Source organism: Quercus suber, unplaced genomic scaffold, assembly GCF_002906115.3.
Source record: "Quercus suber isolate HL8 unplaced genomic scaffold, Cork oak 2.0 scaffold_806, whole genome shotgun sequence".
Lineage (NCBI taxonomy): Eukaryota > Viridiplantae > Streptophyta > Magnoliopsida > Fagales > Fagaceae > Quercus > Quercus suber.
The window spans coordinates 127,820-150,702 of record NW_027070241.1 but is presented as its reverse complement, the minus strand read 5'-3'; the positions used below and the strand labels follow the sequence as shown (position 1 = coordinate 150,702).

Sequence of the window (22,883 nt, the reverse complement as noted above, 5' to 3'; positions counted from 1 at the left end):
ATTCTTATAGTTTGAATATTAATAGAATATTTATCTAACTTTTGTTTTTTTTTTTTCTTTCATTTAAGATATATTTTTTTAGAAAAAAATTACAAATCAAAATGTACTTATCGCATTACTCAATGACTATACAATTCAAATAAACACTATTTATTGAATGAAGTAACCAAATAATAACAAATTATGATTGAAAAGTTTAATAAAGTTATATATTTGATATTTCTAAATAGAATTTGAGTATAAATTTATTTGCTAGTGTAAGATTAATGAGTTCTTTTAACATATATGTATGAGAGATTAAATGATTGACTCATCCAATGAAAATATTATTCTTTAACTGGTTTTTCTTTGATAAAAAATACTTTCTATCTATTGGTGAATATTTAGGGCTTAATTACTACTTCTATTGGTACAAGAATATCTCTATTGATAAAAATTTAGAGGCTTTTTTTCATTGGGGCCTTGGGCGGTTGCCTATTTGGCTCACCCATTGAGCTAGCACTGTTCAAGTACTAACCACTAAATCATACACAAAAAAAAAAAAAAAAAAAAATGCAGGAATAGATTAGTAGGCTCGATAACTTGTAATAGAACTAATCCTTGATAGGAATATTAGTTAGTATCATATTGCGTCAACAAATGGGGTGAGTTCATTAAAAATTCAAAGACGAAAAAGAGTAATGTTATAGACACAAACTATTTTACAACATTTTTACAAATAGCTAATGTGGCTTTAGTAATTTTCAAATAATCATTGATAAACATAAATGTGATGTTAGTAGTGGACCCATATTGGAACTAATAAGAATTTGCTACATCAATAGTTTGTAAAAATATTGTAAAATATTTTGTGGCTGTAGCGTTACTCGACGAAAAAATGGCAAAAAAAAAAAAAAAAAACAAAGCATTCATTCCATTTCTATATCTTGCATCTATAGTTTGTCTATGAAGGGTATATCTAATTATATTAGTGTCTATATTTAATTTTTTCTATGTAATACTAATTGAAGAGCCTCATTGGTAAGTACTTAGGTCTTAGACTCTTAGTATGTATGAGTTATTGAAAATAAATAAGAAAGGAGCAATGTCAACCCTCTTGATAAAATAAGAAGTTAATTATTGCTCATTTTTTATCTATTAGCCCTTTAATTATTATATAATTATAATTACTATTTAGTCGTCTTTTCTTCTTCTTCTTTTTTCTTTTTTCTTTTTACTGTTCAGAGAGAAGGGTTGATATAAGGTCGATATATCAAACAAGCCCAAATGTACGGGAAGCCACTAAAACACTAACTCGTCATTTTAAGATTGGTTAATCCCATGAAATTCCTACTTATTTTCTTTTAATCAATGAAGTTCAACTTATTATTTATTACATTTAATTATTTTACTATTAAATTGCACCAAAACAACTACAACCTGTGCTGTGTGGACTGATAGGAGCTAAATTATAACCGGACAAAAAAAAAAGTATTATCTTAAGGGTCAATAACTATAGGACATATATATAATTAAGAGTTTTCTTAACGGGTTGTTGGGGATATTACGCAAAGTAATAATGAAATAATAAAATTAATGTAAAAAATAAATAGAAAATAGATAATTTGAAAGCATTATATCATTTTTCCACACTTTTATTGCTAGAGAGATATCGCAAATACAACTAAGACGTTGGGTTATATGGATAGCAATTATAGAGAATGAAAATATTTCTCTCAAACTTACTATTACGTAGAGTTAGTTATTTTTTGAATGTTATGGATTCTGTTCCGTTACGATCAGAATATATCTTACTGGTATGTAAAATGGAATGATAATACCCTCCATTCCACCTCAGATTAAATTTCGCCCCATTTCAGCCCGTTCCAGTAGATTCCGGCGTATTTCGGCCGAAATTCATTTTCCGGCCTGTATGAATTTTGTCTTCTTATTTTCCCTTTCTGAACCTTGATCAGCATCTTTTTTGCTAGATCACCAAAAATCCTTCTCATTCTCTCATCTATATCCCATTTTCACCCTTGTAGCTCCTTGTCTCCCTATCATCTCTCACTATCTGACCCTCTCAACCGTGACAGAGAAGTTGAAAGGAAAATTGAAGAGCAAGATGAAGAAAAAAAGTGTGACTTGCGAATCAAAAAGGGAGAAGAAGAAGATGAACAGAGCAGAAAGTGGCTCAGAAGGTGAAATGATGAAGAAAGAGTAGTAATAATGAAAGAAGTAGCATTTTGAGCGGCAAATAGTGTTGTCACTAGTCACGTGGGTGGGTTGGGAAATGGGAAAAACTGAAAAAGTAGCGAATAGAAAGCAACACTAGTCACGTGTGTGGGTTGGGAAATGGGAGAAGCAGAAAAAGTAGTCAATAGGAAGCTTGGAAGCTCACTTGTGTACAATTACACAAAATGTGAGTTTTTTTTTTTTTTTTAATGAAAAAAACATAAATAAATGTTTTTCTTTTTTAATAATAATCCCACTTCTTTTAATAGAAAATTATATTAAATTTATTATTTTATATAATAGTAATAATAATATATAAATATATATTTTAGCAGTAATTCTGAAACGGTTTTCAAAACAGTACTTGAAATTGACTCGTACCGAAATATCTCATTCTAATGAACAAACCGAAATGGGTTCCGAAACGGTATTTATAACACTGATTTTTTTTTTTCAAGTGAACATAATCCTCTATTTATACTCATAAGGTTATGTTTCATGAAAAAACATGTATGGAGAGTTAAAATGTTTTATAAAACGGTTACCAAAAATTAAAACATCTTCAACCTTTTTAATAGTCACCAGAAAATTCTGTAAAAAATTTCAGAAAATTCTAGAAAATTCATATTTTCGAATTTTCATTTAGAAAATTCTAGAACTTGAATTTTCATTTTATGAAACTATATTCTCCAAACTCAAGCATCATTATTACAATATATCTTTGTATATACCTATATATACAACAAAGGTGTCTTTAAAGCAATTGTTAATAAAAAAATTTAGAAAATTTTTTATTTTATTTTCATGAAAAATTTAAAAAGCCGCCACAATAATTAATTATATTTTTCTTTTCCTATAAAAATATTTTTCAAACCAATATATTTAGCGCATCTATTTTTTAAGCTTTAACAGGTGATTCATGTTTGTCTTATAGTCATTTTTTAAAGTTCCAGTTCGAGTAGCAGTGAATGCTTACACAGTTACACGTGAAAGTAAGTGCCTACCGCTTGGTGATATAATGCAAACTCTACCACTAGATCAGACTCTGAAGTCACAATTCTTTAAAATTTTGCTAACTACATCAAACTCTATCACAGTCATTACAGCTAATAGCTGCCACTAGATCAGACTCTTCTATTGCAAACTGCAATATATAAATATATATCAATAATCATGGGCCATAACATGGCATAATGCACACCATTTCTTCCTTGTCTAGTTGTCTTGTTGTCTTCTACATATGTGGACTATAAGATGATGATTACGGCCGCCTTAGACTTGTCTTACAATTATTGTCAAGTGGTGCAAATGCTTTCATGTGGTAGCAAATATCAAAACAATCACTCTGAAGTCACAATTTTTTTACCCAATTTTACCTCCCAACAAAAAAAATATACAAAATGTTTTACCTTCTTCATCATACTACAAATGCGAGAATATTCCTATATATGGCTTATAAATAAAATAGTAGTACCTAATATGTGATTTGATGGTAATAGTTGAAGGTGCAAATTGTAAGCTTTAAAAGTGATTTACAAGCAATCCAAACTTAAAAGAAACAAAGTGCATTTTAACCTAATTTTTTTTCATTAATTTGTAAGAAAATTTCTCAAACTTACTCACGATATTACTATTTGTGGGGTCATGGGCCTAGATCATACAACTGGATTTTGGGCTTAAGGCCCAAACTGAGGATAAGGAGCCATCCGAGGATGGGTAAGTATAGCCAAGGAAACCCATGCTAGTGGGTAAGGAAGACAATATTGAACATAATGGCCTAGGAGTTTTTGCCGAGGATGAATTTGTCCTCGGCTAGCGAAGGCCAAGGTTCGTAAAGGATGCTTGCCATCTAGAGGTGCGATCCATGAAGTTTTGGAAATATGGATAAGCATTGCAGGAACAAAAGACAGAAGAATCCCAAAATATCTTGGGAAAAACTGCTGTCACCGCATTAAATGCACCCCAGCTAACTCCCTGGCCGCATTAATGAGGAAGTGACCTTTGCACAGTATTATTGCAGCCTTACAACCACCCCAAAAGACTTCTAGAGGGGGCTGATGGGACAAGTATTAGTATAAACCATTAACTGTCCACGTGTTGGGTAAAGGTGAAGGAATAGATGTAGTATAAATAAGGGGAGAGACTTAGAGAAAGTGGGGGCCGGCAATTGAGAGAGAAAGCATTGTAGCAATCTCAAGAACTCTTATAACCATTCTCATCCAATATTTACTAGAACAAAACCCATTTGATTGTGCCGAGGACAAACTTCCTTTGATAAACTCAGTTCATCTCTATTTGATTTTCATGAACACCATATTAACTGTTATCCATGTACTAAAGTCTAGCTCTTTAATCAACTCTCTACAAATTCATTGTACTGAGCTCACTAGGCCAAGATCCCATACATTTTGGGGCCTGATCTGAAAATCGTGTCCCTACACTATTCAAATAATATCTATATTTGCTTTTAATCATATTATTTATTTTAATAATTATGTTCCTTAATTACTTAGTTGAAATATTCAATCATATATATATTCATGAGTATTAGGTCTGGCTATACTAGCCAACTTCATTTTAGCTTTTGTGAGTTCTCTCTCTCTCTCTCTCTCTCTCTCTCTCTCTCTCTCTCTCTCTCTCTCTCTCTCTCTCTCTCTCTCTCTCTCTCTCTCTCTCTCATGGAGAACAATCACCAAAAGCCTCATGCTATTTTGTTTCCCTACCCTCTTCAAGGCCATGTAATCCCTTTCGTCCATCTAGCCATAAAGCTTGCATCAAAAGGCTTCATCATCACCTTTGTGAACACTCAATCAGTCCACCACAATATAATCAAATCTCAACCCAACAGCACCAAAGAAGATGACATCTTCGCTGAAGCTCGTAAATCAGGTCTAGACATACGTTACACAACTATCAGTGATGGTTTTCCACTAGGGTTCGATCGTTCCCTCAACCATGACCAGTTTTGGGAGGGTGTTTTACATGTCTTCCCTCCCCACGTCGATGAACTTCTAGCAAAAATGGTTCACTCCGACCCTCCCATCACTTGCTTGATTTCAGACACTTTTTTCGTGTGGTCATCAATGATTGCCAACAAGTATAACCTTATTAATATTTCTTTCTGGACTGAACCAGTTTTAGTTCTTACTCTCTACTATCACTTGGATCTTCTCATAAAAAATTCTCATTTTGCTTCTCGTGGTATGTGAAAACTCTCTCTCTCCCTTGAGAAAATGTTCAAGTTATTAGAAGTTTTATTGCATAAAATTTATAAATTGATGTAACAATAGATGTAATTAATAGATTTCAACCACTTAATAAACGAATGTTTGTAATTAGTGACATGTCAGTTTGTAGGTTGTGTATAGAAAAATTTGTAATATTTCTAATGTTAATTTTCTTTGCACGTCTTCTTTTTTATTTTTATAGAAATTAAAGAGTGTATGTTAAGTTGTAAATTTGTGATTACTATCTATATACTTCGTTGTTGCTAATTAATTCATGGCTAAAATGCAAAATTGACTCTCTAAGTTTCTTCATATTTCATTTCAGTCATCTAACATTGCTTTCATTCATTTCAGTCCTCTAACTTTCAAGTTCATTCAATTAAAACTTTTCTATCCATTTTTATTTTATGTTATGGTTAATTTTTCAATTTTTTAGATTTATCTTCAAATTTTTTTAATTAAAAATTTTAATTAATGATTGAAAAATATTTTTCAAAAAATTTTAACAAAAGTTTGATGGAAGGCTTTAATTGAATAAATCTGAAACTATTAGAGGACTGAAATGAACAAAAGCAAAATTAGAAGACTGAAATAAAATCTTAAGAAATTTAGAAAGTCAGTTTTGCATAGTCTTAATTCATTCTTATGCAGGAAATTTATGTATATAGTTTTATTTTTATGGGATATTTATTTATTTATTTATTTATTTTTTTGTATTACTAGATAAACGTGAGGACACAATCGATTACATACCGGGTGTGAGGGCCATTGAACCAAAGGATTTGATGTCTTATCTTCAAGCTACCGACGATCTATCAACAGTGGTGTACCGTATCATATTCAATGCATTTGAGGATGTGAAAAGAGCGGACTTTGTTGTCTGTAACACGGTCCAAGAGCTTGAATCCGAGACAATCTTAGCCTTACAAGAAAAGCAGCCAATATATGCAATTGGGCCTCTTTTCCCTGTTGGATTCACCAACAACACTGTGCCTACTAGCATGTGGTCCGAGTCAGACTGCACCAAGTGGCTTAGCACCAAGCCACAGGGTTCAGTTTTGTATGTCTCGTTTGGTAGCTATGCTCATGTTAGTAAGCAAGGCATTGTAGAAATAGCATATGGGCTTTTGGTTAGTGGGGTGAGTTTTATTTGGGCGGTTCGACCTGATATTGTGAGTTCTGATGAGACCGATTTTCTGCCCGTTGGATTTGAAGACGAGACCAAAGGTAGAGGCTTGATCGTGCCTTGGTGCCGTCAGATGGATGTGATCTCACATCCGACAGTCGGAGGGTTCTTAACTCATTGTGGATGGAATTCAATATTGGAAAGCATATGGTGTAGTGTGCCATTGTTGTGTTTCCCTTTGCTCACTGATCAATTCACTAATAGAAAATTAGTGGTTGATGATTGGAGGATTGGACTTAACCTATGTGACATGAGGTCAATCACAAGAGAGGAAGTTGCAAGAAAGATTAACCGTCTGATGAGTGGAAAATTGGCTGATGAATTGAGGACGAATATTGAGGAGCTCAAAAAGGTCTTATTGAACTCATTGACCACTCATGGATCATCAGAAAATAATTTCAATCAATTCATCAATGACGTGAAAATCAAAATCAGAAAGAAACTTGGGACTGTCACATTGAAACACAATGGTCCATCATTCAATAATGCTTAGTTTCCATGCATGGCCTTCCAGTATGATCAATCATTGTACAAATTCATAAATGACCTCATTGTTCTGTCAAATAAATAAAAAGAACAGTGCTTAAATATTGTTCCATTGAATAATAGAGTGTACGTCCCTTCTCAGGTCGCTTTGCATTGTATCATCTTTTAATGTTTTACAAGGAATTGTGTTACTTTTAATTACCCTTATTCTTAACAAATGAAGCAATGTGTGTTAGTCAAAAATGTTATTTTCTTTTGTTTGGTTTGCTGAGAAGTGAGATATAAAAGGAAAGGAAAGGACAGAATTTAGAATTTGCTGCTTTCAAAATTCTATCACATCTAGCTGTGTGATTAACTCAACCAAGGAAAATGGCGGCACTAAATGTCAGTAAAATGATTGTTTGTTTTTATCGGATACAAACTGTCAAAATTACATCATTAATTAGATCAGATGTATACTATTCCACTGGACAAATAAAGTATGTCACCTGCTCAGATGGCTCTAGGTCCCGCTGGGTTTGTCAATATGTAGTAGCATTATATTATCTTTCGTCCTTTTATGACATCTATTAAGATTTTTTTTCTACTCTTTCACTGTTAATATTACAGCAATAATTGAACTTGAAAATTTTGAGACCAGCTATTAGCACTCATGACTCAACGCACTAATTAAGATTAGTCACATCACAAGTGTTCTTTCCATCATTCTATTTTTATCTAAAATTGTAGTCTTTGTTTCCCCCTTAAGTAACTATTGACCCTAATTCATGCGATGGGCAGGAATAACTACTTAATTACTTAATGCATTTCAAAAAAAAAAAATTATTATTTTTGAGTTGGAGTAGCAAGTAAAAATGCATTAAATTAAAAAAAAAAAGATATTTAAAGAAATAGCACAGATTTTATTAGTTAAGCAAAAAAAATGTTGTTTTTATTTATTAGTTTTTTGTGAAAAGAAATAAGAGATAAATTGTTACGTATCTAGTTTAATTTAGTTTGTGTTATATATATATATATATAGGTATATATAAGATAAGTTGTAATATATATACCAAAAAGTGTCTATTAGCTGAAAATGTACTTATTACATGAAAATGTGTTTGTTGACTGAAAATGTGCTTATTGGTTGAAAATGTGCCTACTGAATGTAAAAGTATCTACCAAAAAGTATCTATTGAAATGTCATAATCCTTCGTATTGGATATACGAAAAGGTGCCTATTGAATGAAAATGTGTCTACCAAAATGTGTCTATTGAAAATTCATAACTTTTCATATTGGATATACCAAAAGGTGCATATTGAATAAAAATGTGCCTATTGAAAAATGAAAAGTCACAATTGTTTGGTAGTTTTAAATACATACATGGCATTAATTTATGTAGCTATGTTGCACAATAAAGAGTGGTCAACAAAAAGTCAAACGTTTTAATTTTATTATTATATATAGATTTATAGTGAATTTATTTATTATAAAATTACAATTTATGCCGCAATCCTTCTCCTTTGTTAAGTATGGTTTTATAAACCGGACTAAGGCAAAATCGTTTTTGCCTCTGGTTCCTGTTTAACCCAGTTTTTGACTTGTTTTGGCCGGTTTTCACCGGTTTTGGAGGTTTTTACCAAATTGGACTATGCTCAGTTCCCGATTGAACCGGTCAGACTGGCAAGTTTGATCCGATTTTTAAAACCATGTTGTTGGGGCTTGAGATTGACTATGAACAAAATACGACACTAAATAAAATTTAAAAAAAAAAAAGTAGATAAATTTTTTTTGCATTACCAACCATCAAAATATCCACACATAAAAACCAAAAAACAAACAAACAAAGCTAAATTAGTTGGTAGAACGGAGCATGCCGGGTTTTAACTTTTATAGACCTTTGTGAATAAAGAAAAATATATAGTTATACTCTCTCTCGTTCTCTCTCAATCCTTCTTAACAATAAATAGATTAAAATAAGCGGAAGTCAAAGTTTAATTTTGTTTCAATTTTCCAAAACATCAACAGAGGAAAAAAAAAATGTTTTTCTTATAACAAGTAGACAATATTGATCTCCCTATGTATGAGAGACCAAGAATTTCACTAAATTATAAAACTCTTAAAAGTTAATTTCTTTTTTGTTACTCCATTGTTGCGCCTAGCAATGCAAGCATAAAAAACACACATAAGCATGAGAAGCTTACATCAAGGAAAAGGGAGATACAGTGCCATCCCTTATGAGGTTTCAGGAGCTTAATCAGTCTTTTTATCAAGCATCATGTAGGTCATGGTGATTCAATATTCTTGTGGCATGATACTTGACACGAAGATGTACATAATTATATCATTTTTATTTTTTTTAATGGCCTTGTAATTATTTATTATGCAACAAGTTCTACTCAAGCTGAAGTTTCTATTGTGTTTTCTTCTCAAAAAAAAAAAAAAGTTTCTGATGAAGCTGAGAAATTTACCAGTGAGCTACACGATGCCTTCGCGCTCAAACGTGATCCTACACAATACAAAGAAGAAAACCTATCAGAAAGCACCGGTGTGGTGCCGGCTAAATGCCCTCCGAAGGTTGAGTCAGAAATATTCTCACAACTCTAGAGTGCTAGAGAGGGTAAATAATGCGTACCATGATTAGTGAGAGTATTGGGGCTTTTATAGTAATCGAAATTTTTCCCTCTTTCGCTTGGAGTCGAAGTCCTTTCCTTGTAGAAATCATCTTTTTTAGAGTCCGAAACGTAGTGGACAAATCTTCCCCTTATAGGGAAGATCTTCACCAATATACGTAAATTCTAGAATCCACCTTGCACTAGGATTCTGTTTAAGGCTTTTCGAGAATGGGCCACAAGTATTCCCATTAAGAGGTCCAACAGGACCATGGCTGATCAGCCCATCCTTCTGCCATCCATCCATTCCGAGTCCGTCCACGTCAGGCCTTGCACATAACAGGCTTGTCTCTTTTTCAGCCCGCGGACTATAATTAGCCCGTCCAATCATACTAGGTATCCTAGCCTATATTTCTTCCCTTTCAGTTGCCCCCTCACCCGATGGGTCCGTCATAGCTAAGAGAACGGACCCGTGGGGTGACGGTTTTGAAACCTCGATCATGTTTCTATGATACCTAGATCCGTGAACTTATCTATGTACACTGTCAGATTAGAAGTAACACATTTATGAGCCGTGCCAAGTGTCACCCCTTCAATGGTCGTTGTTTTAGAACGAGGTGTCGCTTTGTCTTCCGTGCATACCCTCTATAAATATCGATTCCTCCGCCCCTCATTTTTCCACTTGTTACTGGAAAAAATTGTCAGAGCGAGTCTGTCATACCTGTCAGAGAATACTCCGTTCACTCTTATACCCGTCGTCTGCAACATCTTGCTCATTCCAAATTTTTGGTAAGCAATCTTCTATCCGTCCACTTTTTAATTTTCATTTACTTTTTACTTCTCTTTTTTTAGACTTTATGCCCTCGTCGTTCTTTCCAAGCCCGTCAGAGTCTTAGGTTTTGTCATTACATGTAGGCCATGTCTAGTGCGTCAAGTAATCAGTCGGTCGTCCATGACGGGGTGGACTACGAAGAGGTATACCCGTCAGGTCCCAAAGACCAAGACGCTCCGAGTGAGGAGAGTAGTCTGTCTTCATCCACCCAGTCCTCAACAAATGAGGGCCTGGAGATGATTGAAATACAAGAGGGTTCAGCTGACGACGAAGAGCCGATAGTTAGATCCGTCGTGGGAGCTGATGGACTTAGGGAGTTCATCATGCTTCCAGAGTGGACGGTACACGCCTTTACATCCACTATCAAAGAACCTCACTTTAATACCCTTAGGGCCCGTTACCAAATCCCAGATCACATCCCACTCCGTTTCCCCTATATGTCAGAAAAATGCTATTATGAAGGAGTGGACGGCGTAGGGGTGTACAAACAAGTGCTCAAGGCCAGCCTAAGATTTCCTCTAAATTCATTGCATCGTGAACTCCTTAAATACCTAGGTATATCCGTCAGCCAGGTGTCTCCTAATGCCTGGAGGGTTTTTATAGCAATGGAGGTTCTGTACGGAGCTATGTCAGATGGTAGGAGAAGGCTTACGATAAGGGAGTTCCTCCACTGTTACCGACCAGACGAGATAGATAAATCAAGGGGCATGTATAGGTTTGTCCCTAGGAGCCCCATCCTAAAAGTTATATTTGAAACCCCAGACTCAAATAGAGACTGGAAGAGCCGCTATTTCTTCGTCGAAGGAAACGGTTGGATGTGTCATCCAGGGGAGACGGACTTCATGCCCTTCAACACAGTTTGGGGCGTTTTAAACCCATCTGGTATGGCCTGTCGTATAGAAATGATTCAGTGTAGTTTATTTAATATTTATTGTGTTTTTTAACGTCCGTCTTCTTTGGCACAGTTCGACGGCGTCCACAGATCACTCTCGAGGAATTCAGCTTCCTTGTGAAAATTTTTACAAAGACAAAACCCGAGGAACGGACTTGGGCTAAGCTCGTCAGCCTCAACACCATTCATTGGTATTGCGACGGCCCCAAGCCAACCCCAGTGGCACTTAAGTACAAGAAGCAAACCTGTCAACGTAAGTCCGTTGTCCCTCCTTTTATTTATTTATTTATTTATTATTATTATTTTTTTAATCCGTCTACCTCTTTCAGAGATGGAGGATGCTAAAAGGCGAGCAGCTATCAGACTTCAAGCTGCAAAAAACAAAGAGGCTGGAACGGACCCTATGGGGATGGGCACTAGCAAACAAAATCTTAAGAGGAAATTGCTCGTGAAGGGTGACCGTGCACCCAAACAGCCCAAGGTTCCCCTGAAGCCAGTCGTTGGCTTGATGGCTGGGGGGAATAAGTTGGTCACTCCGGTCAAGCATGGTGCTGGTAAGGGCCTAATGACGGGTCCGTCCGGTAGCCAGAAGAAGCCACCCGTCCTACTTCATGAGGACTCCAAGTATGCTCTTGAGAGGCTGTCGTCCATTATTACTACTAACGACTACGAGGACTTGGGGAACCACTTGACGAAGACGATGGGAGAGACGGGCCTCTTCAATATTGCACAGGTAACTCCTCCGTTGTCATATGGTCCGTCCTTTCACCCCTTTTCTTGTTGCCTTTGATATTTTACTTATGCTTTTTGTTGTCCTTCAGGCCATGATCGTGATGAAGGGCATGATGGGACGTTGCCTCAACCATAGGACGACCATTGGCCGGGTTCGTGAGAAAGCCAAGGCGCTGGAGGACGAACTGCTTGATCTTAAGGTCTAGAAGGTCGTCCAGGAGAAAAAACTTAAGATGACTGAAACGGCTCGGGACGAATGTATCCAGCTGACGGACTGTCTAAAGAAAGCTTTGGAATAGAAAGATGATGAGGTCCGTCAGGCGAAGGAGGTCACGATACTCGAGTATCATGACTCTGACGCCCTGATTGCGGAACTGAGTCTTACTTATAACGACGGTTTTGACGATGCCCTTCATTAGGCGAAGGCATTACACCCGGAGGTAGACCTGTCCGCTGTCGCTATCACTGCCCCCGAGCCATCACTTGCTCAACCCGTTCAGTCTGAAGATACAGACGTTCTCTTTGACGAGAACGTCCTTGTCCGTGAAGCTCCAGTAGACCAGACCGTTGCAGACAGCCAGGCTAAGGATGCCCAAGACCGTCCTGTTGAAGAGAGAGAGACTCCAGCAGATGATTTGTAATAAATTAGCTTCTTTTTTTTTTTTTCTTTTTTTTTAAAGTGTAGAAAAATTTTCTAATACCCGTCATGTTTTTAGGGTTTTATGAACATTGCCCATTCTGGTTCTTTTTCTTTGTATGTTTGCTAAATTCTGCAAGGTCCGTTGACCTTTGTTTTATTTTTGTGAAATGCACTCATTTTATTTTCAAGTATATTTCACGTTATCAGATGGACTCTGTTCAGTTTATGTGCTTCGTCCATTCTCTTTTTGTTTTTTGAGGACTATCGTCCAGTCTTGTGAAATCTACTTCTTATCTGTCCATTAATCGTTCATCAAAGGGTCGTCGTCCCATTGGATGATTCGTCCGTTCTTGGGACTTTAGAATTACCACACGTTTAGAATGGTCTGTTCAGTATGTGGGTTTAGCTCTTTGTCTAGTCCCTTGGATTTTAAGAGTTATCATCCTTTCGGGATGATCCGTTCAATCTTGTGAACTTTGTTTCTTATCCGTCCGTCGTTGTACTTAAGAGTTTATCATCTTTTTAGGATGATCCGTCCATCTTTTGGACGTTATTTCTGGTTCATCCATTATCTGGACTTTACGAGTTATCATCCTTTTAGGACGATCCGTCCAGCTTGTGGACGTTATTTCTGGTCCGTCTATTATCTGGACTTTAAGAGTTATAATCCTTTTAGGATGATACGTCCATTTTTAGGACAATGTTATCATCCGTTCAGGATGATCCGTCCAGCTTGTGGACGTTATTTCTGGTCTGTCCATTATCTGGACTTTAAGAGTTATCATCCTTTTAGGATGATCCGTCCTGATTGTGGACTTAGTTTTTCTCCGTCCATAGTTGACAAACATAGTCGAGCCTGAATATTCCTCTTATTAACCGAAAACCATATGTTTGTAATAAGTCAACAATGCCTGCCCCCTTGGGCTAAAAAAAAAAAGAAGTGCTTATAAAAAGAACTGATTCAAATAAAAACTAGGAAAATGAAAAACTGAAAAAACGGGGAATGCTGATGTTCTTGATATCTTCACACCGTCTCTACTGATAGTATTTTTGAAGGTGCTCTATGTTCCATGGGTGTTGTAGCTTCCGTCCATCCATGGTTTCGAGGTGGTAGGTCCCCTTTCTCTGCCATGACGAGATCTTGTAAGGTCTTTCCCAGTTGGGGCCAAGTTTTCCTTGTGAAGGATCTTTAGCTGCTCCCATCACCTTCCGTAGCACAAGGTCTCCGATCTAAAAATCTCTATGTCTAATATTGGAGTTGTAGTATTTTGCCATGAGGTTCTGGTATCGGGCCAACCTCTGCTCGGCTGTAGCCCGAACTTCGTCGACCAGGTCTAGTTGTAGCCGTAAAGCCTCTTCGTTCTTATTGTCATTGTAGCTCTCCACTTGATAACTTGTAAGCCCTATCTCTGCTGGAATGACAGCCTCGCTTCCGTATGCTAGTCTGAATGGTGTTTCTCCCATGGGCGTTCTTGCCGTAGTACGATATGCCCATAAGACACTTGGTAGCTTGTCAGGCCAGATGCGTTTTGCCCCCTCGAGCCGGGTCTTGATGATTTTGAGTAAGGACCGGTTTGTGACTTTGACTTGCCCATTGGCCTATGGATGTGGAGGTGACAAGTAGTGATTTCTGATGCCTAATTCCGAGCAGAAATCTTGGAACGCCTTGTTGTCAAACTGTTTTCCGTTATCAGAGACGAGTACCCTTGGTATTCCGAATTTGCATATGATATTTCTCCATACAAAACTTCTGATGTTCCTCTCCGTGATAGTTGTCAGGGCTTCTGCCTCCACCCACTTAGTGAAATAGTCGATCCCTACTACCAGAAATTTCAGCTCTCGTGCAGCCGTCGGGAGAGGGCCCATGATGTCTAGTCCCCATTGGGCGAACGGCCAGGGGGCCGTCATGGGTGTCAGCTTTTCGGTTGGTTGCCTAATTAGGTTGCTGAACCTTTGACATTTATCGCAAGTCTTGACGTAGGCTTGTGCGTCCTTCTGCATTGTAGGCCAATAGTACCCTACTCGGATCAATTTGTGTACTAAGGACCGTGCCCCTGAATGGTTTTCGCAGATACCCTCGTGGACTTCTCTCACTACGTAGTCTGCTTCTTCGTGGCCTAAACACCTTAGGAATGGTCGTGAGAACCCCCTTTTGTATAAGACATCATTGATCATTACAAATCGCGAAGCTCGGACTTTCAATTTTCTTGCTGCGTCTCTGTCGTCTGGAAGCGTGCCTGCCTTCAGGTATGCTATTAACGGCGTAGTCCAATTGTTTTCAGGATTTACTTCCTGCACTTTTGCTCCTTTGTCAATGATTGAGAAATTCTGGATGAACGACAATACCTGATCGAGGACCGTTATAAGCTCCGCGGAGGTGGCTTTTGCAAGACGATCAGCACATTCGTTCTTCTCCCTTCGGATTTGGACGAATGTGACTTGGAGGGTGCCGATCTAGCTCCTGACCTCCTCCAAATATTTCTTCATCTTTTCCCCCATACACTCATAGGCGCCGCTAATCTGACTGATTATTACTTGCGAATCGCAATGTACAACCATGGCCTCGGCACCTGCTGCCTTCGTGAGGTCTAATCCTACCACCAACGCTTCATACTCGGCCTCATTATTGGTCGTTGGGAAGTCCAGCCTAATTATACACTTGATTTTCTCTCCATCAGGGGTTTGAATTAATACTCCGGCGCCTCTAGCTTGCTTGTTTGAAGATCCATCCGTGTGGATGTTCCATTGTCTGAGGGCATGCGCCTCCTTCTGCTCCGTTTGGGTGTATTCGGCGATGAGGTCCGCCATTGCTTGGCCCTTTATTGCAGTTCGTGGTCAGTAATGTATGTCAAACTCGCTCAGCTTTATCGCCCACAGGGCCATTCGTCCTGCAGCTTCAGGGATGCTCATTGCTTTTTTTAGGGGTTGTCCGTTAAGACGATGATAGTATGGACTTGAAAGTACGGTTTGAGCTTTCGGGCTGCGGTTACCAGTGCGAAGGCGAGCTTCTCCATCTGGAGGTACCTCTCTTCAGCCCCCCGGAATCCCCTACTTATGAAATAGACGAGTCGCTGAGTTCCTTCCTCTTCTCTTACTAAGGCCGCGCTCACTACTACCCGCGAAACTGCTAGGTACAAATAGAGGTCTTCTCCTGGTTTGGACGGGCTGAGCGAGGGTGGAGAGGTGAGGTATTTCTTCAGGTCTTCAAATGCCTTCTGACACTCATCTATCCACTCAAATGATTTCCTTAGGATGCGGAAGAATGGTAGACACTTGTCCGTTGCTTTGGAGATGAACCTGTTCAAAGCAGCAACTTTGCCGTTCAAGCTTTGCACGTCTTTTACTGTCCTTGGCAGTTCCAACTTCATGATGGCCCGTATCTTTTCTGGGTTGACCTTTATTCCTCTTTGGGATACCATAAACCCCAAGAATTTTCCCGCCGTTACTCCGAATACGCACTTGCTTGGATTTAGCTTCATGTTGTATGATCGTAGGGTATCGAATGTCTCCTGGAGTTCGTTCAGGTGATCATTTTCGTGCAGGCTCTTGACTAGCATGTCGTCAACATAGACCTGTACATTCCTCTCGATCTGGTGCGTGAACATTTTGTTCATTAATCTTTGGTACGTTGCCCCAGCGTTCTTGAGTCTAAATGGCATCACCTTATAGCAAAAAAGTCCTTGGCTGGTGACGAATGACGTTTTCTCTTGATCAGCTTCCTTCATCTTGATCTGATTATAGCCTGAAAAGGCATCCATAAAACTTAGGAGCTGGTGTCTGGCTGTAGAGTCGACCAGTGCATCTATCAGCGGGAGGAGGTAGCTATCCTTTGGGCATGCCTTGTTAAGGTCCGTGAAGTCGACACACATTCGCCACTTCCCGCTAGCCTTCTTGACCATAACCACGTTCGCCAACCACTCCGGGTAATATACTTCCCGAATGAAACCCGCCTCGAGTAGTTTTCTAACCTCCTCCGCTATTGCTAGGTCCCGCTCGTGAGCGAACACTCGCTTTTTCTGCCGGACGGGTGGGGTTGCGGGTTTCACATTAAGCTTGTGTACCATGACAGAAGGATCGATTCCGGGCATGTCCTTGTGGCTCCATGCGAATACATCTTGGTTCCTCCTGAGGAATGCCGCGAGGGCCTGGCGCACCGGCTGGCCGACCATTGTCCCTATCCTAGTCGTTCGCTCAGGTTTTGACTCATCGAGTGTTATCTCCTCCAGCTCTTCGACCGGTTCCGCGACTGTCCGCTGCTCTTCTACGCACATCGTCTGATGATGATCTTCCATTTCTAACATGGCAATGTAGCATTCCCAGGCGGCCACCTGGTTCTCTCGCAACTCCCCAATCCCATGGTCTGTAGGGAACTTGATCATTAGGTGGTACGTCAATGTTGCTGTTTTCCACGAGTTAAGTGTGGGCCGTCCGAGAATTCCATTGTAAGCGGACGAGCAGTCTACCACAAGGAACATTACATTCCTAGTGAGTTCTTGTGGGTAATCGTCCACTGTTACCGAGAGTGTGATCGAGCCTATTGGGAATACCCTTGTTCCTCCAAAACCGACAAGTGGAGCACTCGTTGGTATCAATCGCACTCTGTCGATCCCCATTTGCTGGAATGCTGGATAGTACAAAATGTCTACTGAGCTGCCTTTGTCGATTAATACTCGATGGACATTATAGTCCCCCACACGTATGCTGACAACTAGCTCGTCGTCGTGTGGATAGTGAAGTCTCCTTGCGTCTTCTTCAGAGAATCCAATGATGGGGCTTTCCATCCGTGTGGTATTAGGCGCGGAGCCTATTAGCTGGACGTTCTGGACCGATCTGAGGTACGTTTTTCGAGCTTTTTTGGAGGAACCAATAGTCGTGGTTCCTCCCACGATCATCCTTATGTCTCCGATGGGGGGTCTAAGACACTCGTTATCCCATCGAGGGGCCGGCTCTTGGCGATTGGGATCCACTCTCTCTTTATTGATGAATTTTTGCAACTTCCCTTGTCTAATGAGGGCCTCAATTTGCTGCTTCAAATCATAGCAATCGGTTGTGTCATAACCGTGATCTCGGTGGAAACGACAATATTTGTCTCGCGGCCGTTTGCTTGGGTCGCTTTTTAGTTTCCCTGGGAACGTCAGCGTCCCCTTGTCTTTGATTTGTATCAAAACTTGGTCAATCGGGGCGTTTTGAGGTGTAAAGCTCGTGAACCTTCCTCCCGAGGGCTTAGGGCGCTTTTCGTCCCTTCTGTCTCCTATCCTTGGTCTTTTTTGCCCTTGATCCTGCTGTACGTCCGCCTGCTGCTCTCTCTTCCTGGGCTTTTCCTCCCAAGCTAGTAGCGCATCTTCTGCGTTCATGTATTTAATGGCCCTGTCTGTAGAGTACCTCTAACATGGTTTTGGGGTCGTTTTTGTATAGTGAGAACAAAAACTTACCCTTCCGCAACCCGTTCGTGAAGGCCGCCACCAGTATTTTGTCGTCGGCTTCATCGATCGAGAGTGCTTCCTTATTGAAGCGGGTTATGTAGGATCTTAACGTCTCGTCCTCTCTCTACCTGATGCTTATTAAGCATGCCATGGATTTCTTGTACCTGTGTCCCCCTATAAAGTGTGAGGTGAATTGAGCGCTTAACTCTTTGAAAGTGCTGATGAAGTCCGGCGTCAGCCGATTGAACCAAATTCTCGTGGGACCCTTCAGTGTTGTGGGGAAGGCCCTACACATGATTTCGTCCGGTACCCCTTGTAGATGCATCAAGGTCTTGAATGTCTCCAGGTGATCTAGAGGATCCTTGACTCCATCATAACTCTCTATCTGTGGCATCTGGAACTTGTGTGGTAGGGGAAAGGAATTGACGGGGGTGGTGAATAGAGAGTCAGTCCGGTTCACTAGGTTGTCGAGATCGCTGGACATTCGTCCCTTAAGGGCGTTCATCATGACCTTCATCTGTTCCTTCATCGCCTGCATCTCTACGAAGATAGGCAGAGGAGTTGCGTCCATGAGGGATGGGAGGCTCGTGTTTTGTCGTTCTAGCCTGCTTGGGGAGTGTTGCTCCCTTCAGGCCCTTCTCGGTCTCTTTGCATGGCGTTGGTACCTTCCTGATCCTCCCTCTGGTTGTTGAGTGCTGTGTTCCTCTGACGCAACTGTTCTTTTAGGTCATGATTTTGTTTGGTGAGGCGCTCCACGGCCGCGGTGAGAGTCCGAACCTGTCTCTCGAGTGCGGTTGTGGGTGGTTCCTCTCTTTGGATGTCGTTGGTGGTTGCCATCGAGCGAGTGAGCACCATGCAACCCTTCTGTATCAGGGATGAAGCAACGTCTGATCACTCTTCGTTTCCCCACAGACGACGCCAACTGATGAAGTTAAGAAATTCACCAGTGAGCCACACAATGCTTTCGCGCTCGAACGTGATCCTACACAATACAAAGAAGAAAACCTATCAGAGAGCACCGGTGTGGTGCCGGCCAAATGCCCTCCGAAGTTTAAGTCAGAAATATTCTCACAACTCTAGAGTGCTAGAGAGGGTAAATAATGTGTACCTTGATTAGTGAGAGTATTGGGGCTTTTATAGTAATCAAAAGTTTTCCCTCTTTCGCTTGGAGTCGAAGTCCTTTCCTTGTAGAAATCATCTTTTTTAGAGTCCGAAACGTGGTGGACAAATCTTCCTTTTATAGGGAAGATCTTCACCAATATACGTAAATTCTAGAATCCACCTTGCACTAGGATTCTGTTTAAGGCTTTTCGAGAATGGGCCACAAGTATTCCCATTAAGAGGTCCAACAAGCCCGTGGATGATCAGCCCATCCTTCTGCCATCCGTCCATTTCGAGTTCGTCCACGTCAGGCTTTGCACATAACAGGCTTGTCTCTTTTTTAGCCTGCGGACTATAATTAGCCCGTCTAATCACACTAGGTACCCTAGCCCATATTTCTTCCCTTTCAGTTTCTATTGTGTTTTTTCAAGGTGCTTAGAGGTGTGCACTTGTTCAAATCTGAAGTAAGCTTCCTAATATTTCTTAATTTTTGACGCAAGAAAATTTTGTGACTTGGGTAAAACCATTCTATCAAGAAAATGTAATTTGTTTGTGTGCTAGTGGGATGCCAGTTTTGTGGCAGGACTTGCAATTCGTAGAGCATAACAGAGGCTTTAGATGCACAAGTGAATTTTATATTGAGCCACGTATTTCAAAATATTAAAAGGATGAGTTTTTTTTTTTTTTTTAATTTATTTATTTTAAGTTTATCCATTATCTAATTCAGTTGGTCTAGAATTTCAAACCTAGCAATTAAATCTTGAAAGTGTGTTAAATGATCTAATTGGTCCTTAAAAATTGTCTTATTTTTCAATTTGGTCTTTAGAGTTTTGAAAGTTTGTAAAATTATTACTCAATTTTTTATCCTTGTACTTTCACAACTTTTTCTCATCAACCAAATATGAAATGTAGATTTTTTTTTTAATATAAAAAATCAAGGTTAAATAGTAAAAACCTTATTCTATTCTATATATTTCATATCAATTCCACGTGAAAATCCCATAAAATTAAAAAAAATAAAAAAATAAAAAAATTCCACGTGAAAATAGTGAGACGTCGTGGTGGCTGGCTATATGAGAATTTTATTTCACCTAATAGATTCTACTAGTAATTTCTAAACAACATAAACCTTTCTTTATTATTATAAATGTCCTCAACTACATGACTCATTAATATCCAAATTAATGTGTAGACCAAATTAGATAATTTTAGTATTTTCTAAACTTTAAGGATTTAATTGCTACTTCTGAAAAAAAAAAAATTGTTATCTTTTGATTTTCAAAAAAATAAAAGGAATTTAAGTAACAAAAATGGAATTTCTCCTCTCTCTCTATCTCTCTCTCTTTAAAAAAAAACATTAACTAGCTAGGTCTATAACTCTATAACTCTGACTCTTATTACAATTGGGATATTAGAGTTACAATAGATTGTGAGTTTGGGACTATGAGTTTAAACTTTAAACTTTAAAGCAGGGAAAGTACAAGTTTAGGATCGGCAAACATTTTATTTAGTTGAAATTGAAAACTTTTTGCTAAAAGTATAGGAAAAAAAAGTTAAAAATTAATTTAATAATACAATGAGACCCATAAATAATACCAAAAAGTGCGACAGAATCCATGATAATAGCCTCATCAAAGTCTCAATTGTACACATGTTGTTACATCTTACCATTACGTGGTATAAGGTCAATAAGTCCACACTAAAACCCCTTTTTTATTCAAGAAAAAAAAAAGTTAAATAAGATAGTTAGGCCCATCGAGCCAACTATTTCCTCTACCTGAAACGAATGTGGAAATTAGAATGGTCCCCATTGAGCCATCACTTTAGATTTTGTTGGAGATTAGCCCACCAACATTGCTCATAATAATACACATTACTTATATATTAAATGGGCCCAAGACATATTTGGGTTCATACCGTTTCTTCCCTAAGCTGTTGTTGAATAAAATTAGAGGGTTTTCACAGATACAAGCTGAATCCTCATCTATACCACACAGGTGATGGGAGTATGGGATGATAAGGATTGTTAATATTCCTATTATTAGGAGTGTGCATGAATGGAGATGGCGGGTTTTTTCAGCCTAACTTGATCTTGTTGTGTAAAGAAATTTTCAATTCAATCAAACCCATCACTTGTGTAGTTGTATAGAACCCAACTCAACCTACATTAGTTGGATTGGCTTCGGGAAGAGTAGCGGGTTGTTTTTACATGTTTAATACTTTATAATAAAAAATTTGAGTTTTCATCAACTATTTAAGTTTTTTAAGAAAATAAATTATTACAATTCATATAATATGTTTGAATTATATTTCAATTTTCTAAATTTATCAAAATTAATTCTCAAAATACCAAAATAAATCAAACTAAAAAAAATAAAATAAGGGCATTAAAATATACTTATATATATATATGGTGGTTGAGTCAAATGGATTGAAAAAAGCTATCATCCTAAATCCGACGCAACCCGAGGCTCAAAATAAAATCAACCCACCTACCCAAGGCGTTGGGTTGGATTTCGTCAAATTGGTGGGTTAGATGCACACTCCTAATTTCCACATGTTTGGCGCTATCATGATGTGCAGCAATTCTATAACCTTAAGTCAAAAAAAAAGAAAAAAAAAAAGAAAAAGAAAAAAAGAAAAGTAAGATGTGCAATGACAGTAAGTCTAGCAAAATAGAAATGTTTCTTATATTCTCACTGTTGTTGAGATGAAATATTGTATAATGTAATGATTGATGTATAATAAAAATGACATTAGTGATAAATCCATATGAAAATAAAGTTATAGCAATTATAACTTGCGACCATAGTTGTAAGTTGTAAAAATTTTTGTTGTCTAAAAATGGCGATGCTCTAAAGTTTATGATTATATTCAGTGCTGGGATCAGCATGTCCAACCTAATGAACGGTCAGGGTTCAAACCTTGGCTGCGGCATCCACAAAACCGAAGTATGCATTCAGGATTAGGTATTTAATTTTAACCTTTTCTTTTCTAGGCATGCTCGGGAGTTGGGACTATGTGATTTCTAGTACCTACTTACTCACATTAGGGTGAAGGGATAGAATTTTCATTTCTCTTCCTAATACAAAAAACTTAGTATTCTGATGCTGCATCATTATCAAGGAGAATATCTACCAATTTAATGTAAGCAAGCAACGCAAGGTAAGGGATTATCTTCACTTTTGCAGCCTTTTTGAGCTGATTTATAGTTTTAAGAAGTTATACTTTGCATCAGAAGAATGAAAAATATTGTTCATGGTTCAAGGTAAGGGATTATCTTCACTTTTGCAGTCTTTATGAGCAATGATTTTAACAATACTTTTTTTTTTTTTTTGGTTATTCAGGTAAGTGAAAATAGATTATAGTATTATATATATACATATATATAAGTATGTATGTCACAAAGTGTTAAAAAGTGAAATTTTTTTATATATACTTGTTTCCAGCTTCTTCATGTAACTTGATGATTAAATCCTCTTCTTCATTGGTGAAGTTTCCACGTTTTACACCTGGCTGGAGGTAGTTCAACCATCGCAGCCTGCAACTCTTGCCAC

General features: G+C 38.3%; 2 protein-coding genes across 2 annotated transcripts; one reads left to right on the top strand and one right to left on the bottom strand.

The window, feature by feature from the left end:
• Positions 1 to 4,766: 4,766 nt before the first annotated feature.
• On the top strand, positions 4,767 to 7,314 carry LOC111990266 (UDP-glycosyltransferase 86A1). Its single transcript, XM_024022064.2, has 2 exons — positions 4,767 to 5,415; positions 6,165 to 7,314. The coding sequence occupies exons 1-2, from the start codon at positions 4,893 to 4,895 to the stop codon at positions 7,118 to 7,120; spliced, it is 1,479 nt and encodes a 492-aa protein (XP_023877832.2). The 5' UTR covers positions 4,767 to 4,892; the 3' UTR covers positions 7,121 to 7,314.
• Positions 7,315 to 15,720: 8,406 nt separating this feature from the next.
• On the bottom strand, positions 15,721 to 18,156 carry LOC136064949 (uncharacterized). Its single transcript, XM_065767442.1, has one exon. The coding sequence runs from the start codon at positions 18,154 to 18,156 to the stop codon at positions 15,721 to 15,723; it is 2,436 nt and encodes an 811-aa protein (XP_065623514.1).
• Between the last annotated feature and the right edge of the window lie 4,727 nt (positions 18,157 to 22,883).

Coding starts and splice junctions, on each gene's coding strand:
- LOC111990266 (XM_024022064.2), top strand. CDS start 4,893: ATGGAGAACAATCACCAAAAGCCTCATGCTATTTTGTTTCCCTACCCT. Junction 5,416..6,164: donor TTCTCATTTTGCTTCTCGTG/GTATGTGAAAAC, acceptor TTGTATTACTAG/ATAAACGTGAGGACACAATC.
- LOC136064949 (XM_065767442.1), bottom strand. CDS start 18,156: ATGAACGCAGAAGATGCGCTACTAGCTTGGGAGGAAAAGCCCAGGAAG.